The following is a 20,486-nucleotide window of genomic DNA, read 5'->3' as shown; positions in this document are numbered from 1 at the left end:
TTTATATACTATTTACTTAATCCACATGTGCATGTGCCTTCTTGACACCAAAAGGACGTCTATTCTACTAGTAGTATAGGCGCCGCTTTGGGGGCAAAACTGCGCAAGAAATCTGAGTGTTTTTGGTAATTCAAGGGCCATAATTCCGAAGTGCCTAGGATGATTTGGCTAGTTATTGAACTTGGCCAAGCACTTATTGGCAGACACATTTTGTTGAAGTCTGGTGAAGATCAGATGAGAAATGTTCGACTTAAAAGTGCGGACAAGCTTTGTGACAGACAGACAGACACACACACACACACACACACAGACAGACTGGAGTAAATCAATATGTCTCCCACACCACTGTGTAGTGGGAGACATAATAATTGTGAGAGCAGGAGAGGGCTTTATACTGTAACCCTAGAAATGTTCGTGAACACTATATTTTGTGTTTTTTATGATGACAGGAAATTTAGCCGCCACAAAGTTTTGCGGAAAACATTGGATGCAAAAACTTAATAGCTTAAGTATATAACAAACAGTTGAGGGCAAAATTTAAGGTAAGACCGGACATAACTTGCCCAAATAAGTGGTCACCTATCCTAAACCATTTTTCAATCTACAATGCTCTGTGCAATATGTTTATACTGGATTTGAGCTGGCCACGACACTGCAGACCATGTTTGGTGAAATTCTGACCATTAGTTTTAGAAGAAAAGAAGTTGTATGTAAACTGTTGACAATAGACAATGGACCATCCCCCTTTTCTAACAGGTCACTCTAAACCTTTGGTTCAGCTGAGCTAAAAACAATTAAAGGTTTATAGTTAGCATAAAGTATTTCCAACAAATTTTCCTTATCTCGAAATGCATTTAAGTTTACCAATCATGTTACCTTATTTCTATGTAATTATATTTATTCTTTCTATGTAATTATATTTATTCTAAAACAGGCTCCATTTCAAACCATTTTCACTTTTAAAACAGTATTTCAAGAAGATTCAATGTGGTAAATTTCTTTTCATTTAGTATCTTAAGAAAATCTAAGCCAACCAACAATAGCTGTAGGCATGAATTTTCTTTAAAGTACCAACTTGCCATTTTTTTTAAAATTTTGATAATGCCATCAACCTTAGTGGAATTAGGAAACTGTTCCCAGACACGGCCTTAACTGGAAAAACTGAAGTTAGAATAAGGTTTATGTGCATAATATGTAACAAAAGTGTTTTTTGACAGTAACACCAAAACTTAGAGATATTTTGAAAATTTAGAAAGTTCTTCCTTGCACCTAGATCTTTAAAGTGATACGTAACATATCCAAAGACAAATTAAAGAAAAACTTTATTACGGAATAGGCTGATCAAACAGTCAAAAAATAACTCGGCAATCAAGAACTACCTCTCTCTCAATGTAACATAATACTTACAAGAAAAGATTTTCTGTAACTTCATCTGGTTTAGACAACAAAGCTGTTTTAGGAGGACCAGTGTAGGTCTTTTCAAAATTTGTAATCTGTGATTTCAGCTCCGTAGGTACAGAGAATGGGTTTTGTATAGGTTCAGGTCTGTAATGGAAGAAGTGATAAAAACATGTTTAAAGTTTCATTTGTCACATTAAAAAGTATCAAAGGTTAATTGTGAAAGCCTGACCTTAGCAATTAATTTCAACACTTTAAACATTTTTAGAATGATAAAATCTTTACATAAGAACCTGCTGTGAATATCAGCTGTAAGAGATGTCTGGAAATGACAACAATGAATAGACCTAAAACATTGCTTCTGTTACTTCACTTCCAACTAGATATAGAGTCTACTGTATAATATGTCATATGCCGAATATTACAACAGAAAAAATAAAACCACATTCTTTAATGTGTAAATTTGTCCAATAACTGGACTGTGCAAAACGTTATCATTTTGTATTAAGTTTTCCAGACCTATGTAAAAATATTCAACATAAAATACACCCTAAAATAATCATTTTATTCATTTCACTCTATGGTAGCATGCTCATAAGACACCATCAAGAATAGCTGTTGACTTCAAGATCCTTTTCTAAGGAAGTTAACAGCAAAATACATGTATACCATCACTACAGGAAATTAATACCCAAGACACTGATCTGATACAGAGAAAGTAAAATGCTGTGATAATGACCATTGACTTTCAAGTGTGACCTTGACCTTGGACTTAGTTACCTTGGTTGAGCATTCTGCATGTTGTCTTGGATTAATGCTAGTTTTATGAAAATATTTCAAATGGTTAAGACGCTATAGAGAGTACATAAAATTACACTACTTGAAATGAAAAGCTTCCCAGACATTAAGAAAATATGGATGAGACAAGGCCAGACATGTCCAGACCAACGGATAGACATGTTTTACTCCAAATAGCACCCATATATTTTGTATCTTAGGGTGTAATAGTAATCCTTACTGGTTATTCTAAGGGAGATTTTGTTTACAAATGCAAATTACTGTTGGATTAAAACTACTGGACTTGACTGCCAGGTACATATAAAATACTGAGTGAAACAAGTTACTAATAACATGTACTCAGTATCTTTAAACTGCTCCGAGTACACGTACGTGATACGAAATATTCTTACTTGTTCATATTTTCCTTTTCTTCATCACTAAGAACAGAGTTCTCATTTAGCAGAGTTTCCTCCCGTCGATCAGAGAAGTTAACTTCAACATTCAGAATCTGTTTAGATTTGTCCTTCGTCTTTTTCTTACTTTTACGACTCTTGCCAGGCTTCAAGAACAAAAACAAAATTCAAAGATAAATCTAATTACTACTGTGGAATTTGATGGCGTGACATTCCAAAATTATCGGATTTCAAGGCAAAATTTTCAAAATAATTATTCAATTTTCTAGCCACACACTATATTTAAGTCACATCTAATTCTTTCTTAAACCTTAACTATTTTAATTGCAGATAATTTCAATGTCTGGCTGGTGTTCTCTGGGAGGAAAACATGAGGGCTAAACTAGAAGTAATGTCACAAGAGCCATAAAATTGCATGTTAGGAAAAGGGAACAAAATCAATTCATACCAAAGTACTGGTTTTTTGTTTGTTTTGTTTTTGTTGGGTTTAATGTCTCACCGACATAATTAAGGTAACATAGCGACTTTCCAGCTTTGATGGTGGAGGAACGCTAGGTGCCCCTTCGTGCATTATTTCACCAAGGGCGACACCTGGGTAGAACCACCGACCTTTCGAAAGCCAGCTGGATGGCTTCCTCACATGAGTTCAACGCCTCTAGTGAGGCTCAAACCCACATGGGTGCTGGGCAAGTGATTTGAAGTAAGCGACCTTTACCACTCAGCCACGGAGGCCACAAATTACCTATTTATTCACAATATTTTCTGAAAATATCTATAAATATATTGCACAGTTATCATTATTTTGACATTATATGGAACTAAATAGCAATGGCTGCATGTGAATGACATAACTTATGTATGAAATCAACATTTCATCTCATTAAATAGTAAAAAAAAATAACATCACCCAATAAACTTTGACCTGCAATGATGTCACAAGTTTTAACGGTGGATGGTCATAAAATGTTACAACACATCGTTATAATTTGATCAGGATCAATACTGTACGTTAACAGTTTCTCTAATTGCAATAGGCTTTAAAAGTGAACAGCATGGATCCTGACCAGGCTGCGTGGATGCACACGCTGGTCTGGTTCCATTCTGGTTGCAAACGCACTATGTAGGTTTTCTCATGGCACGGCTCAATTATGATTTGCAGCATCTTTTTTTTAATGTTAGTTGGTGATTGACTTTGGGTAAAATTTTCTGTTAAGGAAACAAGGATTATTTCAGCAGTTGTTTGTTTTGGGTTTAGCACAGTTCCCCCCCCCCCCCCAACTGGCGAGTGTAAAATATATGTCTTTGAAGTTAAATCCACACTCACGTTTCACAGTTCCGCTTTAAAACACTTAATTTCCTCTGTCTTCAAATTAGTTATCACATATAATGATAAATATGAAATATCAGAAATATTTTTTTCTAACGCTAAAAAGTAATTTAATATTAAGCATTTTTACATCCCTTAATTATACACAAAAATTATCCTTCTGTATACACATCCTGCTCTAATGAACTAAAACAAGCGAAAGCTTACTTTCTGTACGTCTATAGCATCCTTTCTGAGTACCGTAGTGTCTTTAACATCAGGCAGGGCTTGAACCTCATTTTCAATATCTGCTATGAAAGCCATAGCACTTGCTCCGTCAGTAATGACTTCATCAGAGTCTGTAAAATATCATACAATTTCAGAAAGAAGTTACCTACCTCGTAAAATATAAAACTTTTAACCTTCATTATCTATTTTAGGGAATACAAACTTTCTTTTCTGCAAAATCCATCAAAATAAAAAACTCTATTCTTAACCTTTCCCTTTCTATTGACAAAGTATCTCAATTTAAAATGCTGACACTAATGCATCTTCTGGGTATCTTATGAAAAAGCAGTCTCTTAATGCAAAGTGGTCTCTTAAAGGTCCAATACTAAGGAAAGTGAACATTTTAATTTCTTTTAAAAAGCACAGAAACTATTTCATTTTATTGGAAAATGAAAGTTGGTATGTAGAAATTCGAAATAAATCACAGTATATGTACAATTATTTTTCTATGAAGTATGAAGAAAGTTAAAAAGACTTGGGGGGTCATTCTGTCTATTCATTGAAATTTCAACATAATACACATACATTTCTTTGAGTTCCAAAGACCTTCTGTAAATTTTGACCTGCCAATCTTCATTATTTAGTGTCTTGCCAAAGTCTATGCACTGGCTATGAAAAAAATTGCCAACTCACTTTCCCTTAGTAATGGACCTTTAACAGACATTGTCTTTCAAGCAAGTTTGACTGACCATTTAACAACATGACATTGTGTATTACACTACAGAAGAAACATAATCTGATTTTATCCCATTATGTTATTTTCCAATAGTGGTGATTGCACATTCAAGAAAAATCATTTTCTTTTCTTATTTTTTACAAGTATTGTACACGAATATAAAGGTAAGATCACTTTAACTGCTATGATCTTTACCAATATTGGCAGATACTGATTGTTAAAAAAAACAAACAAACAAAAAAACAACGTAATTTTCTTTATACCATCAAGTTTCTGTTTGTTGTTGGTGTACAGTTCCTGATCTGTGTGCTCCTTCTTCTTCTGCTTACGTTTATCTTTCTTATCCTGCTTTTTAGCAATCTTTGATTCACTGAAATAACAAAATAAAATAGTAACTATTGTTCTGCCAGCACTCCAGCCTAGGTCCAAACTGTTACTAGGTTCGGTTCAGACAAAATAGTAAATTTTAAATAGACTAGATGCCCATGGGCAACATGTCAAGCCCACTAGCTGCCAAAAGGACTAACATTTATGATACTATCTGGCGGCGACAGAACTGACTGCAGCAAACATTTCTGCCAAGTTATTTAAGAAAATCTCCATCGATGGCTAAGTCACAGCCCAGACAAGAGAAACTGCTTCAACTTTTGACCTTTGACCCCTAAGTGTGTCCTTGACCTTTCAACTACTTACACCTGACAGACTGTCTCATTGAGGCAAACCATTCTACCAAGTTATCTAAGAAACCCTCAATCCATGGCTGAGTTACAGCCCAGACAAGGAAAACTGCGCCAAGTTTTGACATTTGACCTCTAAGTATGACCTTGACCTTTAAGCTACCAATCTGGTCTTGCACATGACACATCATTTTATCTAGGCAAACATTTGTGCCAAAGTATTTAAAAATCTTTCAATGCATGCCAGAGTTACAGCCTGGACAAGCAAAACAGCACCGAGTTTTGACCTTTGACCTCAAAGTATGACCTTGACCTTTAAGCTACCAATCTGGTTCTTGCTCGCAACACACCGTATCATTGAGGCAAACATGTGCTAAGTTATTTAAGAATCCCTTGATCCATGGATAAGTTACAGCCCGGACAAACTCGGACGGACGTTGCACATACATACACCAAACCACCTTTGCGACAACTATGTGAAGCTCACCGCCAGCCAGCTCCACTAAAATGTACCTATACCTCTAGCAATGAGGCAAAACCATAATGTGATGTTTTGGGAGAGGGCAGTATTCCATCAAAAATGAGATTAAATAAACTGTACAATGACCCCAGAGAAATCAGAAGTAACAAAATATTCCAGAGTTAACAAACAATATCAATCCTGCTTTTTTTTGCTTAACTTTTTTAATAACAAGACCACAAGCAAAGATACAACAAATATTGATTCAGAACAGGTAGGGCTATCAACTGACACCAGGTTAAGGCCTGGCATTAAGCATGCATGTCTAGATGTAACTTCTATGTGATTGAAATTACAAAATAACAAACTGAACTTATCTGCTGAACTTCAAACACTTTTTGACCATACAATCAACATATAAGCCGTGCCATGGGAAAACCAACATAGTGGCTTTGCGACCAGCATGGATCCAGACCAGCCTGCCCATCCGCGCAGTCTGGTCAGGATCCATGCTGTTCGCTTTTAAAGCCTATTGGAATTGGAGAAACTGTTAGCGAACAGCATGGATCCTGACCAGACTGCGCGGATGCGCAGGCTGGTCTGGATCCATGCTGGTCGCAAAGCCACTATGTTGGTTTTCTCATGGCGTGGCTCATATTTTTTTGATAGGTAGGTGGAGGTTTACATCAAACCAACACAATCTAGGTCATATGGTATATTTTTAGCTTTAGCGGTGGAGGGAGACCCAGATACTCCTCCAGGTACCATTTCAGACACCGGTGGGCACTGTAAGCCAGCTGGTCAGCTTTCCTCCCATGAATTCTGCATCCCATGCCGAGTTTCAAACCTACAGTAGACAGGGGCCAGCAAAAAAATTCAGCAACCTTTGCTACCCTCCTCAATACTGCACCAAATGTTACACCAACCCTCTACCTACACCACTTTACAGTGCCTTAAGTCATTCCTGACTTCTACATAAGCTCTTAACTACTATCAAGTCACCTTATACTTTGATTAAAGTACCTCAGACACCTGGCTTCGGAAGCCATTCAAGATCAAGATTTCATATTTGAATCTGACAAATAAAACACAAAGCTAATTTACTTACGAATCCTCTACATCAAAAACATTTATTTCCTTCATTTTCGCTCAGAAGTTCTCAACTACTTTTACTTAAAAGACTTCTTTTCCAGTAGCAAAATATCTTAAACAATTCTTAAAAGAAGCCCCGATGGTTTTGGTTTTGCGTCATAATATTGAAATAGAAGTCTTGAAGAAATTCAGGTGTATAATTATATAAACCTGAGCTATTAAAGCAAGCTAGAACATTTGAATGTGATAATTAATGCACAGGAATCACACTGCCACCTCTGGAAAAATCAATACCATTATCATCCTTTTATTACCATACACACCCTAAAATTTACTCTGTAGAATCTTTTCAGTACATATTACCGAATTTATCCTACAGTTCACTCAACAACCTCATTCTATATCTTTCTAGCATATACTACCATACTTATCCTAAAATATACTACCAGCCTAAATTTATACATTTATCCTTTAACCTATTTCAAGCCTATAATACCATATCTAACATAACAAGTGACCCAGTATTGCAGAAGTCCCCGCTACTGGTGGAAAAAGAATTTTTACTTGACCTTCAACAGTGACCTTGACATTTGACCTACTAGCAAAAGTCATGCATGTGCATAATCTACATATCACCCTTTATACACATACCAAGTTTTATGAACCTAACTCAAATACAGAATCCAGATTTGCAGATGGACAGACAGATGAATGGAGGGTATCCTATAGTCCCCTCCAGTGTTTCACCAGTAGGGGACTATCTGTACTTGTTAAATTATTAAATATGCTTTGTAAACTCACTATCTAAACCAGTGAAACTGTTCAGGATATTATCCAGCCATATTTCAATAAATCACTGAAAAATACAATGTCTCACTTTGTAGTTTTCTGTTTGGCAACTGGCTTTTTGTTTTTATTGTTCTCTTTGAAATCCACATATTTCTCCGAATGATACTGAAAGAAAAATCAACTCAAAATAAGTGAAAATTTTATTTCTTTTAATTTATAATTTCTGAATACATACGGACATTTCCAGCTGTTCTGAAGATTAAACTAGATGTGTGTCCACAGGACAATGGTGCACCCGATCCTGTCACTGTATGCATATTTTAGACTAAGAAAGGAGCCATAACTCTGGTCTTGCTGTAAAAAATCCCAATTAGAACACCAGGAACCATAACTGCTAATGCTGAATAACAATCCAGTGAGGTTTGACTTAAGGTCAAATTTTTCTAGAGATATGTACAGCATAAAGTCAGACAGACATATGGAAAAGGGCTAATCTTAGTACTGACCCCTAAAAATTACAGAGGGCATAAAAACTTGCATGTATAAAAAGGAAGTTAGGTTCTTAACCCTTAGCCAGCTGGCGGCAAGTGATTCTGCCTTTGCGACCAGTGCAGACCAAGATCAGCCTGCACATCCATGCAGTCTGATCATGGTCTGCACTGTTCGCTATTCAGTCAGTAAAACACCCCTTCAAATGATAAATGGTACTGCCCAAATTGGAAGATGGACCAGTCCATAATAGAAATTTAGAAGTGTAAGGGTTAAATATGAAACCTGTATTATCGCATTCCACTTAAAACATAGACAAGAGGACCATGATGGTCCTGAATCGCTCACCTATCCCAACATGACCCAGTGTTGAACTGAGTATGACGTTGTTATTTCTATTATTTGACATAGTGACCTAGTTTTTGAGCACATGTGACCTAGATATCATCAAGATAAAAAATTCTGACCAATTTCCATGAAGATCCATTGAAAAATATGACCTCTAGAGGTCATAAGGTTTTTCTATTATTTGACCTAATGACCTAGTTTTTGAAGGCATGTGACCCACTTTTGAACTTGACCTAGATATCATCAAGGTGAACATTCTCACCAATTTTCATGAAGATCTCATGAAAAATATGGCCTCTAGATAGGTCACAAGGTTTTTCTATTTTTCAACCTACTGACCTAGTTTTTGACCGCACATGACCCAGTTTTGAACATGATCTAGATATCATCAAGCTAAACACTCTCACCAATTTCCATGAAGATCCATTGAGAAATATGGCCTCTAGAGAGGTCACAAGGTTTTTCTATTTTTAGACCTACTGATCTAGTTTTTTGACCGCATGTGACCCAGTTTCGAATTTGACCTAGATTTCATCAAGTTGAACATTCTGACTAATTTTCATAAAGATCCCATGAAAAATATGGCCTCTAGAGAGGTCACAAAGTTTTTCTATTTTCAGACCTACTGACCTAGTTTTTGACCGCACGTGACCCAGTTTCAAACCTGACCTAGATATCATCAAGATGAACATTCTGACCAATTTTCATGAAGATCCATTGAGAAATATGGCCTCTAGAGGTCACAAGGTTTTTCTAGTTTTTGACCTACCGACCTAGTTTTTGACGGAACGTGACCCAGTTTCGAACTTGACCTAGATCATCAAGGTGAACATTCTGACCAACTTTCATAAAGATCCCATGAAAAATGTGACCTCTAGAGTGGTCACAAGCAAAAGTTTATGGACGGACGGACGCACGCACGAACGGACGGACGAAGCGCGATCACAAAAACTCACCTTGTCACTTTGTGACAGGTGAGCTAAAAAAACTGTTAACCTTTAGATAAAACAATTACCAGGCAGTAGGTTATCACAGCACTGACTAATTTTCTACTATGTTTCATAATATTCAAGCCTATCTTGCAGATCATAAAATTGTAGTCACAGCCCTATACAAGTTAACATGATTTATTTTCTTACTTTTCCTAATCACAGAAAATAATCTCTTAATTGGAAATTCCCTATCTTAACTTAGGTATAGATCATGTAAAAAAAAAAAAAAAAAAAAAAAAAATAAATAAATAAAAAATATCACAACCCCATCCCCTCCCCCCCAAACTTTTAGTAGATCTGCCTGTAATATTACCTCTTTACTGAGACTGTCTGACCGTACAACATGAACTTTCATAATGTAACCAACACAGTCTGGAGTAGGACATAACGTATCTAAAACATCCTGAAATTGTAACATAACATATTTAAAACATCCTGAAATTGTAATATGATCTATTTAAAACATCCATTATCGAAACATACAGTATCTAAAACATCACGACATTGTGCAGGAATGTTTTTCAAACATCATCAAATTTTTAACAAGGAATCTCTAAAAAATCCTGATATTGTAACATAATTCATCTGAAATACCCTGTATTTTAAATTTGCAACAGACTATGTTACTGGATTTGAAGTGTCACCAACACAATTTAAGCCATTTTAAGACTTCCCAGCTTCAATGGTTGAGACAAACTACAGGTGCCCCTACAGGTATCATTTCAGGCAAAAACAGCATGCTAGAACCACCAACTTTTTGTAAGCATGCTGTATGGCTTCCATACATGAACAGCTTCCAAGTCAAATGCAGGGCAAACAATCCTACGCAGTGTCAGACTGAAGTTGAAGACCTTATATTGTAATTATTACCCTAAGATATCTGAAATTGTCAGGTAATAATAGCTAAAATCTTATCAGACTGAAAATATGACATAATGTAGCTTTAGCATGTTAAACAAGAGCTGTCACTAATGGTGACAAATGCCCCCGCAGCGCCTTGACCTTTGACCGGGTGACCTTGACCTTTGACCTGGTGACCCCAAAGTCAGTAGGGGTCGTGTACTCAATAAGTACTATCAGCATGTGAAGTTTGAAGGTCCTGGGTGCAGTGATTCACGAGTAAAGTGCCTTCATGCAAAAAGTTAACGTTGTGACGAAGGAACAAACGGACGGACAGTTGAAAACTAACATGTCTCCCTTTGGGGGCATAAAAAGGTAACACTGTGTACCTGAAACACTCTGCACATATCAACATGAAGTATTGCTGGCTTAAATGTCTCTAAAACAATATATTTTTATATATGTATATCTTACCTTATCACTTTGTTTATTTAGACTATTTTTGTAAGATTTAAAACACACTTGATGGAAGGTGATTACACAGTTCATCTGACATATGATCTTTATGTACCCCTGAAAATAATCATAACATGTATATAAATTGTATTTTTGTTCGGTTTAGAGTCACCCCGGTACAATATAGTTCATGTGGAGACTTCACTAGTTTTTTTATGGTGGAGGATTTGATTTTTGTTTTTGTTGGGTTTAACGTCACCAACAAATCAACACAAGTAGGGCTGGGTACCGCCTTGAAAAAAATACCGCGGTATACCACGGTGTTTTCCTAATAACCGCAGTATATACCACGGTATACCACCATATTTATCGTAAGACTTACAGCTATGGTAGTGGTCATAAAAATATTGAAAAACTCTCAGAAATACTTCATTTATTATGAGCAACAACGAAGGCTAGTTACTTGACTAGAATTAAAGAAAAAAAATACACTGGAATATTAACTTGACTAATGACTAGTTAGATTAATGACCCTTAGTATTTTTTACCAGCATGTATTCGTCGGAAGACGCCATATTGTCTCTAGGGAAGCACTGGGTCACATATATATAGGTCGCACTTGTTTGAAGTTCGATTCGTGCACCCGTTTGATAAACCAGTAACGTTTATGAAGGCTTCATCAGATCGTTTTCAAATAAAAAATAATAAATTTCAACTGAACATTTTCCATACTATTTATTTCTTTTATATACGTGCAAATACATACTGGGATATTTTAAACTATCATCATTTAAACAAGAAGTCGGGACTCGCCGAATTTAGGCCCAAAAAATGTTGTGGTTCGGGTCACCCGACCCTACCTAGCAAAAGGCTCCGACCTTGCTGTATTTTTCGACGCCAGACATCGCGAAATTCGTCGGTCCGACGGACAAGACCGGAAAATTTTGGCGCGGACCGCGGTTTTATGGGTCGAGGCTGGTCAGACCGTCCGGCATACTCGGCCGAGTGGTTTTTACGTCGTAACTTACCAAATGCAGAAATTACATCCAGAAAAATAACCTGGATTCCGTGGAATTTACCTGCGAATCGTAAAGATATCAATACGGTCATGCCGGTAATTTTCCATTCCATGAGCACGTGCGACCTATCGTAATATCTCATTTACATCGCCGTTACTTTTGTTTTAAATATCGACACGTATACGAAAAACGCGCGTAGTGCATTCATTCTTTAATATAATCGCTTCAAATTTTCATCACCGCTTAAGAAGTAATACAGTTTGAATTCTATAACGATTTTAATAAGATATCAACAGAAATGTAGGCAAAACTCTATAAAAACCATCGAATTTTCATATAATTATTTGTAAAACTTTCAAACAGCACGATCTTAATTATTTCTTTATTTCTAAAAGTAAATAAATAATACATACTATGGTCATAAAATTCAGACTTTTGACCAGAAAGTACAAGAAAACAGAATTAAAAAATCTTAAATAATGAATAAGCGGCAGCAATTTAAATACATGGAGTAAAACAATCTTTGGCTAGCAGATTTCCGTAAGAATAGGTTACATGACCTCATGGACGTAGATAGAAATGTGGTTTTAAAATAAAGCAGTATGATGTCTTGGTTTTTAATAAGAATTAAATGAATCTTTGTACACTTATTTTTTGACACGACACTATGTAAGATATTCTTCTCACAATAATGTAAATTCCTTGAGGGCAAAATAGTCACAGAGGTAGGATATCTACTTTTACCTGTCAGTTAATACGGGATATTGCACATTCGCTTTCAAAAAAAAATTAAAGAAGGAACTTTTTTTATTGATTTCTTCTCAGCAATTTAAAGAACCGAGGCGGTACGATCAGACAGTGATGTGTCACATGGCGCGAAAACATGACGTAATGTCATGACAATCTCGGGCAACTATACCGCTTTGATCTCCACTTCAGATGCAATGATTCCGACACACTTCTTTTGGCTCTTTGAGGGGGTTTTAATTAATGATGAGAAAACAAGGCCAATTACTTAGTTTATCAACAGAATAATTACCGATAATTGTTAATGTTTTTTTTTTCGGAGCCTTTTGCTGGATAGGGTCGGGTGACCCGAACCACAACATTTTTTTAAGCCTAAATTCGGCGAGTCCCGACTTCTTGTTTAAATGATGAAGCTTTCATAAACGTTACTGGTTCATCAAACGGGTGCACGAATCGAACTTCAAACAAGCGCGACCTATATATATGTCACCCAGTGCTTCCCTAAAATACCGGTATTCCCCGATGGTACCGCGGTATCGTACCACGGGAAGATGGTACCACGGTTACCGGTATACCGGTAATACCGCGCACCTCTAAACACAAGTATAGGTCATATGGTGACATTCCAGCTTTGATAGTGGAAGAAGAACCTAGATGCCCCTCAGTGCATTATTTCATCAAGGGAGGGCACATGGGTAGAACCACCGACCTTCAGTAGGCCAACTGAATGGCTTCCTCACATGAAAAACACAATGCCCCAAGTCTGAAGTCTGAACCCGTATCACTAAGGGGCAAGTGATCTGAAGTCAGCGACCTGAACAACTCGGCCACTGAGGCCCCCACAAATCTAGATCTGTGAGATAAATGACAGTACGTTTATCAGTGGTGTCTGTATGATATATATTAAATATGTTTAACAAACTTACCTTGAAATCTGGATCTGTGAGATAAATGACAGTACGTTTATCAGTGGTATCTGTATGATATATATTCAATATGTTTAACAAACTTACCTTGAAATCTGGATCTGTGAGATAAATGACAGTGCGTTTATCAGTGGTATCTGCATGATATATATTCAATATGTTTAACAAACTTTCCTTGAAATCTGGATCTGTGAGATAAATGACAGTGCGTTTATCAGTGGTATCTGCATGATATATATTCAATATGTTTAACAAACTTACCTTGAAATCTGGATCTGTGAGATAAATGCCAGTACGTTTATCAGTGGTATCTGCATGATATATATTCAATATGTTTAACAAACTTACCTTGAAATCTGGATCTGTGAGATAAATGACAGTACGTTTATCAGTGGTATCTGCATGATATATATTCAATATGTTTTACAAACTTACCTTGAAATCTGGATCTGTGAGATAAATGACAGTGCGTTTATCAGTGGTATCTGCATGATATATATTCAATATGTTTAACAAACTTACCTTGAAATCTGGATCTGTGAGATAAATGACAGTACGTTTATCAGTGGTATCTGCATGATATATATTCAATATGTTTAACAAACTTACTTTGAAATCTGGATCTGTGAGATAAATGACAGTACGTTTATCAGTGGTATCTGCATGATATATATTCAATATGTTTAACAAACTTACTTTGAAATCTGGATCTGTGAGATAAATGACAGTACGTTTATCAGTGGTATCTGCATGATATATATTCAATATGTTTAACAAACTTACCTTGAAATCTGGATCTGTGAGATAAATGCCAGTACGTTTATCAGTGGTATCTGCATGATATATATTCAATATGTTTAACAAACTTACCTTGAAATCTGGATCTGTGAGATAAATGACAGTACGTTTATCAGTGGTTTCTGCATGATATATATTCAATATGTTTAACAAACTTACCTTGAAATCTGGATCTGTGAGATAAATGACAGTACGTTTATCAGTCGTATCTGTATGATTTCTACACACAGAGTCTGGTGGTGGAGGAAATTTACACAGCTGTAGAAGGTTCTTCAAACTTTCCTGTTGTAAGATATAAAATACATTCATTACGGATGCAACACATCATTCTAAATGAATGAGGGTGTGTGTAAAAACAAGCTTGCTTATTTTTCCATATATTTTCATCTCAAAACATTTCAACTCTTTAAAACCCATCAAAACTGAATGACTGGACGGAAAGTTTTTTTAATACATTCAGTGTCTTAGGATCTGCAAAAAAGTTAACAAAAGCACCCCTATTATTAGAATTGTTAAAATGTTTTTAGAATCTTTCATTTGAGTAGGAGAGTTGTTTTTACTGTACAACACCAAACCAATATCTTGTGACTTCTACAAACCTGCAAAACTATTGGGTCAGTTTCTTTAATGAGTTGTTTGGTTCCCGGCCATGTTACTTGTGGGTATGTTACACTACTAGCCACCTGGTAACCATCTTGTAGAGGGTCAATAGCTTCAGGAAACCTAAATAAAGATCATAATATATAACTAATGAGTTGTTTGGTTCCCGGCCATGTTACCTGTGGGTATGTTACACTACTAGCCACCTGGTAACCATCTTGTAGAGGGTCAATAGCTTCAGGAAACCTAAATAAAGATCACAATATATAACTAATGAGTTGTTTGGTTCCCGGCCATGTTACCTGTGGGTATGTTACACTACTAGCCACCTGGTAACCATCTTGTAGAGGGTCAATAGCTTCAGGAAACCTAAATAAAGATCATAATATATAACTAATGAGTTGTTTGGTTCCCGGCCATGTTACCTGTGGGTATGTTACTCTGCTAGTCACCTGGTAACCATCTTGTAGCGAGTGAATAGCTTCAGGAAATTTGGTTCCTTGCCTGACAACTGGAGGATATCTTACACTGGTAGTCACCAAGTGACCATCCTGTAGGGAACCTACATCAGCATCATACAATATGTAATATATCAAGTATCTAATTAGTTACATAAATGTTTAAGTCAAATTAATACTATGTTCAAATCAAGTATCTAATAAGTTACATAAATGTTTAAGTCAAATTAATACTATGTTCAAAACCTTTGTTTCTGATGCTGAAGAAAATTTGTACCTATTTCACACAGTTAACATAATTAGTAATTTTCAAGCAACACCAAAGGTGCTCATTCAGGCATTATTCTTAGGCATAAACCTGAGTAGAACCATTGAATTCTCCAAGCCAGGTTACATGCTTAACTTTCACCTGAAATTTTTAAGTTATTTGTCCTGGGAGGTCATCTCAAGATGCTGGGAGATTTGTGAAGTTTTAAAGCATTTGGCCCATTAGCGTCTGAGAAACCTGCTTACAAGCGAAACTTTTAACCTTGTTAGTGGTAGTTGATGGCTGGCAAAAGGGTGATTACAATAGCTATTACTATTTGAAAGATTTCAAATAGTCAAGCTTAAACCTTTATATCATTATGAATTTCACAACAATTCTTTACAAAAAAACTCATTTCAAAAATAGAAGAACTGATCAATACCTGTTTAAGCTAACATAGGCCTTGCCTAGACCATAGTACAGCACGGGAAACTTGATATCATCGTGAGTTTCACAATAATCCTTGATCTCTTCTAACTTTTCTATACCATCCATTATATTCTGTAAGGTCAAAAGTAAATGTAATCTCAAAAGAATTTACTATGGGCATTATCACACGCTAAATTTTACAAATTTTTTATTACCAAATTAGTTTCATACAAACTGACCTCATTTACCATCACAGTATCAGTTTTATTTATGTATTTTTCTGCATAAATTTGTTTAAATGAGCTGTGCCATGGGAAACCCAACATAGTGTGTTTGCGACCAGCATGGATCCAGTCTGGTCAGGATCCATGCTGTTCGCTTTCAAAGCCTATCACAATTAGAGAAACCATTAGCGGACAGCATGGATCCTGACCAAACTGCGCAGATGCGCAGGCTGGTCTGGATCCATGCTGGTCGCAAACGCACTATGTTGGTTTTCTCATGGCATGGCTCAAATAAGCAACATTAGAGCAAATGATCTGGTTTTATACCCTAAATCTGTACATTTGAACAAAAATCTATCACAGTACTTACCAATTTTTGAAAGGTAAACATTATTACGTCTAAATATCAAAATAATTATCCTATCTTTATAACACACCTTTTTTAACATAACATTTTTGATAGCATATCTCGTTTTGCCACTTTTTTTACCTCACATTTTTGCTATGTCTTTATATCATATCATACCTACATTTTTTTTTATCTCTAAACAGAATTTCTCTATAAATATCCATCATACCCTAGATTTTTTTTGCCAATTGCATGGACTTCTCTTGTGTTTTCAAAAATATTGTAAACAATACCTTATAGTTGTTTGTTCCAATGGCTGATATGCTAAAGGCATACTTCAGTGTCAACATGTCTGAATCATCCATTCCAAAGTCCTGAAATCATACAAAATGCATATACAGTTGAACCTATTTAAGCGGTCATCTGTATTAAGCAGCCAGTCGTCAGCTAACTTCTTAATTTGATGTTTTATTTTATTTGAACCTGAGTTTAGCAGTCTCCTGGCTTTAGTGGCCAACTGTGTTGCTCCCATAAGTTAGTGCTTATTACAGGCTTGACAATTTTACACATATTCTCTCTTACCTTTCTTAACTACCCTGTGGTAAAACACTGGACTTTAAACAAAATTTCTTTAATGCAGATAAGTTTCTTAGTAAATGAACCTTTTGGAAGCAAACACATTTCAGTTTTCACTGGTGTTCCTAAGCCGAGGTTGCACTGCACAGGAATATTGAAAACTACAACCTCTGTGGAAAAGGTACAGTGCAACCTCCACTGAAAGAACACAGCTTAGAAAAGTTCAAATATATCTGTTGTAGAGAGGCAGTTGCTCAGGAGGTTAGTTTACTGAGACTTTAATCTAATGAGTAAGAAGTGAGAGCCGTTTGCTCTTTAGAGGTGTCATTAGAGAGGTTGTACTGTACAGCTTTAATTTTGTGATGTAATTTCCCCTACCTTTTGGTTACTACTTGAAGCTACAAGCTCTAGGGCTTTCTGGTAGCTCGTCATCGCATTCTTGTTGGCCTGCCTCATAAAAGAGTCAGAGGCATCACTGAGATAAGTCTTGAATTCCTCTAGCTGTTGTTGTTGTTCTGATTTTGCATCAGATTGGCCGTTGCGCTTTTCCTGGGGAATTACCATATCTTCAGACTGTAAAGTACAAAAAAGTATGTTTGGACTTCAGTGAAAACAAAGAAAACTAGAGCTGCTTTTGAGAAAAGCTCATGTCTCCCACAACTGCCTAATAATATGAATAGTAAGTCTGTCTTTATATATTGTTTACTCACAGAAAATATACCTTTGATAGTTTTGGAGTAAGTTTTGGAGTAAATGGCCTTTCATTATGTATCTGAGTCAATCATGCACCAAGCCTGTATCACTGGCATCAGTATTTTCGTAATTCAAGGGCCGTAATTCCAAAGTGCCTGGGCCGATTTGGCTAGTTATTGAACTTGGCTGAGGACAAACACAATTTGCTCAAGTCTGGTGAAGATCGGATGAGAACTGTTTGACTTAAGAGTGCTGACAAGATTTGTGACAGCCACACACACACAGACAGGAGTAAATCAATATATCTCCCACTCCTCTGTGTGGTGGGAGACGTAATGAAAAATTGAAAACTTAAGTTCTATATACTAAACCATCTATCACGTAAAATGTTTCAGTTATCCGAGCTTTCCAGCCATTCAAACATTGAAAATAAAAGTGAAAATGACCAGAGACCATAAGAAATGTGCACGCGGGGCTCAAGCCATCTATGCTGAAGTGAGCAGTGTTTTATTGTATATATTCCTGATGACCTACACTGTAAACAGACCTTTAGACACAGTACCATTTTATGACCTAGTATAACTAGCAAAACACCTGTGCACATTTTTACAAATGCGAAAATTTAGACTTATCGATGTAAAATGTGAATTTTCAATCCAAACTTTTTATCACTGCATTTCTTCATGAAACTTTCCTTTTATACAGTTCCTACAACCACAAATAGGCATGTTTTCAGCAGTATTGAATCATAAAATATAAGAGTTTTTCTTTTTCCAAATTATCTGAAGTAAAAATCCAAATTTCAGACAAAAGCACTGACAAATCCGGGTCCTATAAGTTACTTAGGATCAGGTGGAAAAGTTTATTAAGTACATTGAAAACTTCAGTAACATAATATTTTTTTCAGAGCATAATCGCAAATCTGGTATTTCCAGACCTAAAACTTCATAAAATACCGAATTTCTCTTCTGCCAATGGTACCTCGTTTACATAGGATCAACTCTTAATTGTTGTTTCAGTCAAAACAATTTTTTTTACATTTGTGCAGCGAGACGGAAACACAGAAACCTCAAAATACTTGAAAAATCCAGCTGTTATAATAAATTATGATGTAAGGTTTTCATAAGAATTCTAAACAATTACCTCACAGTTAAGTGGCTGATACCTTAAACCTCAAGAACCAGTTTTTGTTTAAGAACAAGGCTGCTAAATTTAATAGGAAAGAAAAAAAATTTGGAATGCAATTATTTTCACCTTTTCTTTCACTTTTTCTGTTTTTGAAGATGTATCCTTTGTTGTAGAGCTCTTTGCCTTTGACTTTTTCTGAAACATAAAGCAAAACATAGTTACACTAAATTCAGTCACATCGGTGCAGAAAATTGCTAACTACATGGACAGAAGAAAGGTCATAGCCTGCTAAGTTTCTATAATCAACTGAGGGCCAATTTAGATGGTGCTCGATCATGTGGCAGAGGCAACGAGAGTGCCAGTTCCAGAAACGTGTGAAGTGACATCTACTCTGGACAGATCAGCCGAAAGCCAGCGATCAATGTTCAGATGTGTCAACCAGGATTATGAACTTATCCATCTTTCAATTTGGACAGTGCCATTAACTGTTAAAACAGGTGCATACTAAAAAGATACCGAGTGAATGGCGAACAATGTACATTATGGTGCAGGCTGATCATGATAAACACTAGCCGCAAAGGCAAAATCAATTGTGTCCAGCATTGTAAGGGTTAACCCACTTTTTGCACTCTGGCAACCATTAATTTTGTCAAATATAAAACAAAGTATGGTCAGATTTGTTAAACACAGAACAAAATATGACTATATATGATAGGAAATTGTATGCATTTGATGCAGCACCAAACAGATGTCTTATTTATCACCTCTCAAACAACATTATCACCTCCTTTGTTAAAACTGTAATACATGTATTTAGATTAACAAACAACTAGTGCATATAAAATTTTTATCCTCACAATCAAAGAAAATGTAATAAACATAAATAACTTACCTTACGTCTCACTTTCTTATGGTCATGAGTACTGGGTGTCTGAAAATAAAAAAGCACATCAAAATTGTTACTCCAAAAAGACTAACCAGGTAAAGAGATTTTTCAAAATTTCACAAAATAAAAGGAAGTTTTTTTTTTAAACAAATACTTTCTAAAACTCACTGAATAAGTTTTACTTATATCAATAATATTTTGTAACATAAAAAGGGTATTTCCAATATCAAAAGCACTGTTGTAAATCAAGCTTCGAGCAGATTTTATTCTTTCAGAAACACTTGATTAAAACAAATAAGAACTGTGCGCTTCTGTTGTTTTATAACAAATCAATTTTTCTCCAGGGCCTGCAGGTTTCATATAATTGAAAACTACTGTAGTTCGGATAATTTTTCAGTCACT

The 20,486-nt window shown here is 35.9% G+C and overlaps 1 protein-coding gene across 1 annotated transcript in view; it reads right to left on the bottom strand.

Annotated features, from left to right (window-relative positions):
* Positions 1–20,486, bottom strand: part of LOC123560852 (E3 ubiquitin-protein ligase TTC3-like) — an 84,216-nt gene that overhangs the window by 25,319 nt on the left and 38,411 nt on the right. The window contains exons 14-27 of the mRNA XM_053552604.1: positions 20,091–20,129; positions 19,325–19,393; positions 17,756–17,950; positions 17,095–17,175; positions 16,242–16,360; positions 15,094–15,217; positions 14,654–14,776; positions 11,023–11,121; positions 10,022–10,111; positions 7,968–8,044; positions 5,125–5,231; positions 4,126–4,256; positions 2,589–2,737; positions 1,408–1,545 (exon numbers count right to left, since the gene is read on the bottom strand). Of these exons, the coding sequence (XP_053408579.1) occupies positions 1,408–1,545; positions 2,589–2,737; positions 4,126–4,256; positions 5,125–5,231; positions 7,968–8,044; positions 10,022–10,111; positions 11,023–11,121; positions 14,654–14,776; positions 15,094–15,217; positions 16,242–16,360; positions 17,095–17,175; positions 17,756–17,950; positions 19,325–19,393; positions 20,091–20,129 (1,541 nt within the window). The remainder of the gene's footprint in view (positions 1–1,407; positions 1,546–2,588; positions 2,738–4,125; positions 4,257–5,124; positions 5,232–7,967; positions 8,045–10,021; positions 10,112–11,022; positions 11,122–14,653; positions 14,777–15,093; positions 15,218–16,241; positions 16,361–17,094; positions 17,176–17,755; positions 17,951–19,324; positions 19,394–20,090; positions 20,130–20,486) is intronic.

Source organism: Mercenaria mercenaria, chromosome 10 (assembly GCF_021730395.1).
Source record: "Mercenaria mercenaria strain notata chromosome 10, MADL_Memer_1, whole genome shotgun sequence".
NCBI lineage: Eukaryota > Metazoa > Mollusca > Bivalvia > Venerida > Veneridae > Mercenaria > Mercenaria mercenaria.
This window is presented reverse-complemented; position numbering and strand designations above follow the sequence as displayed.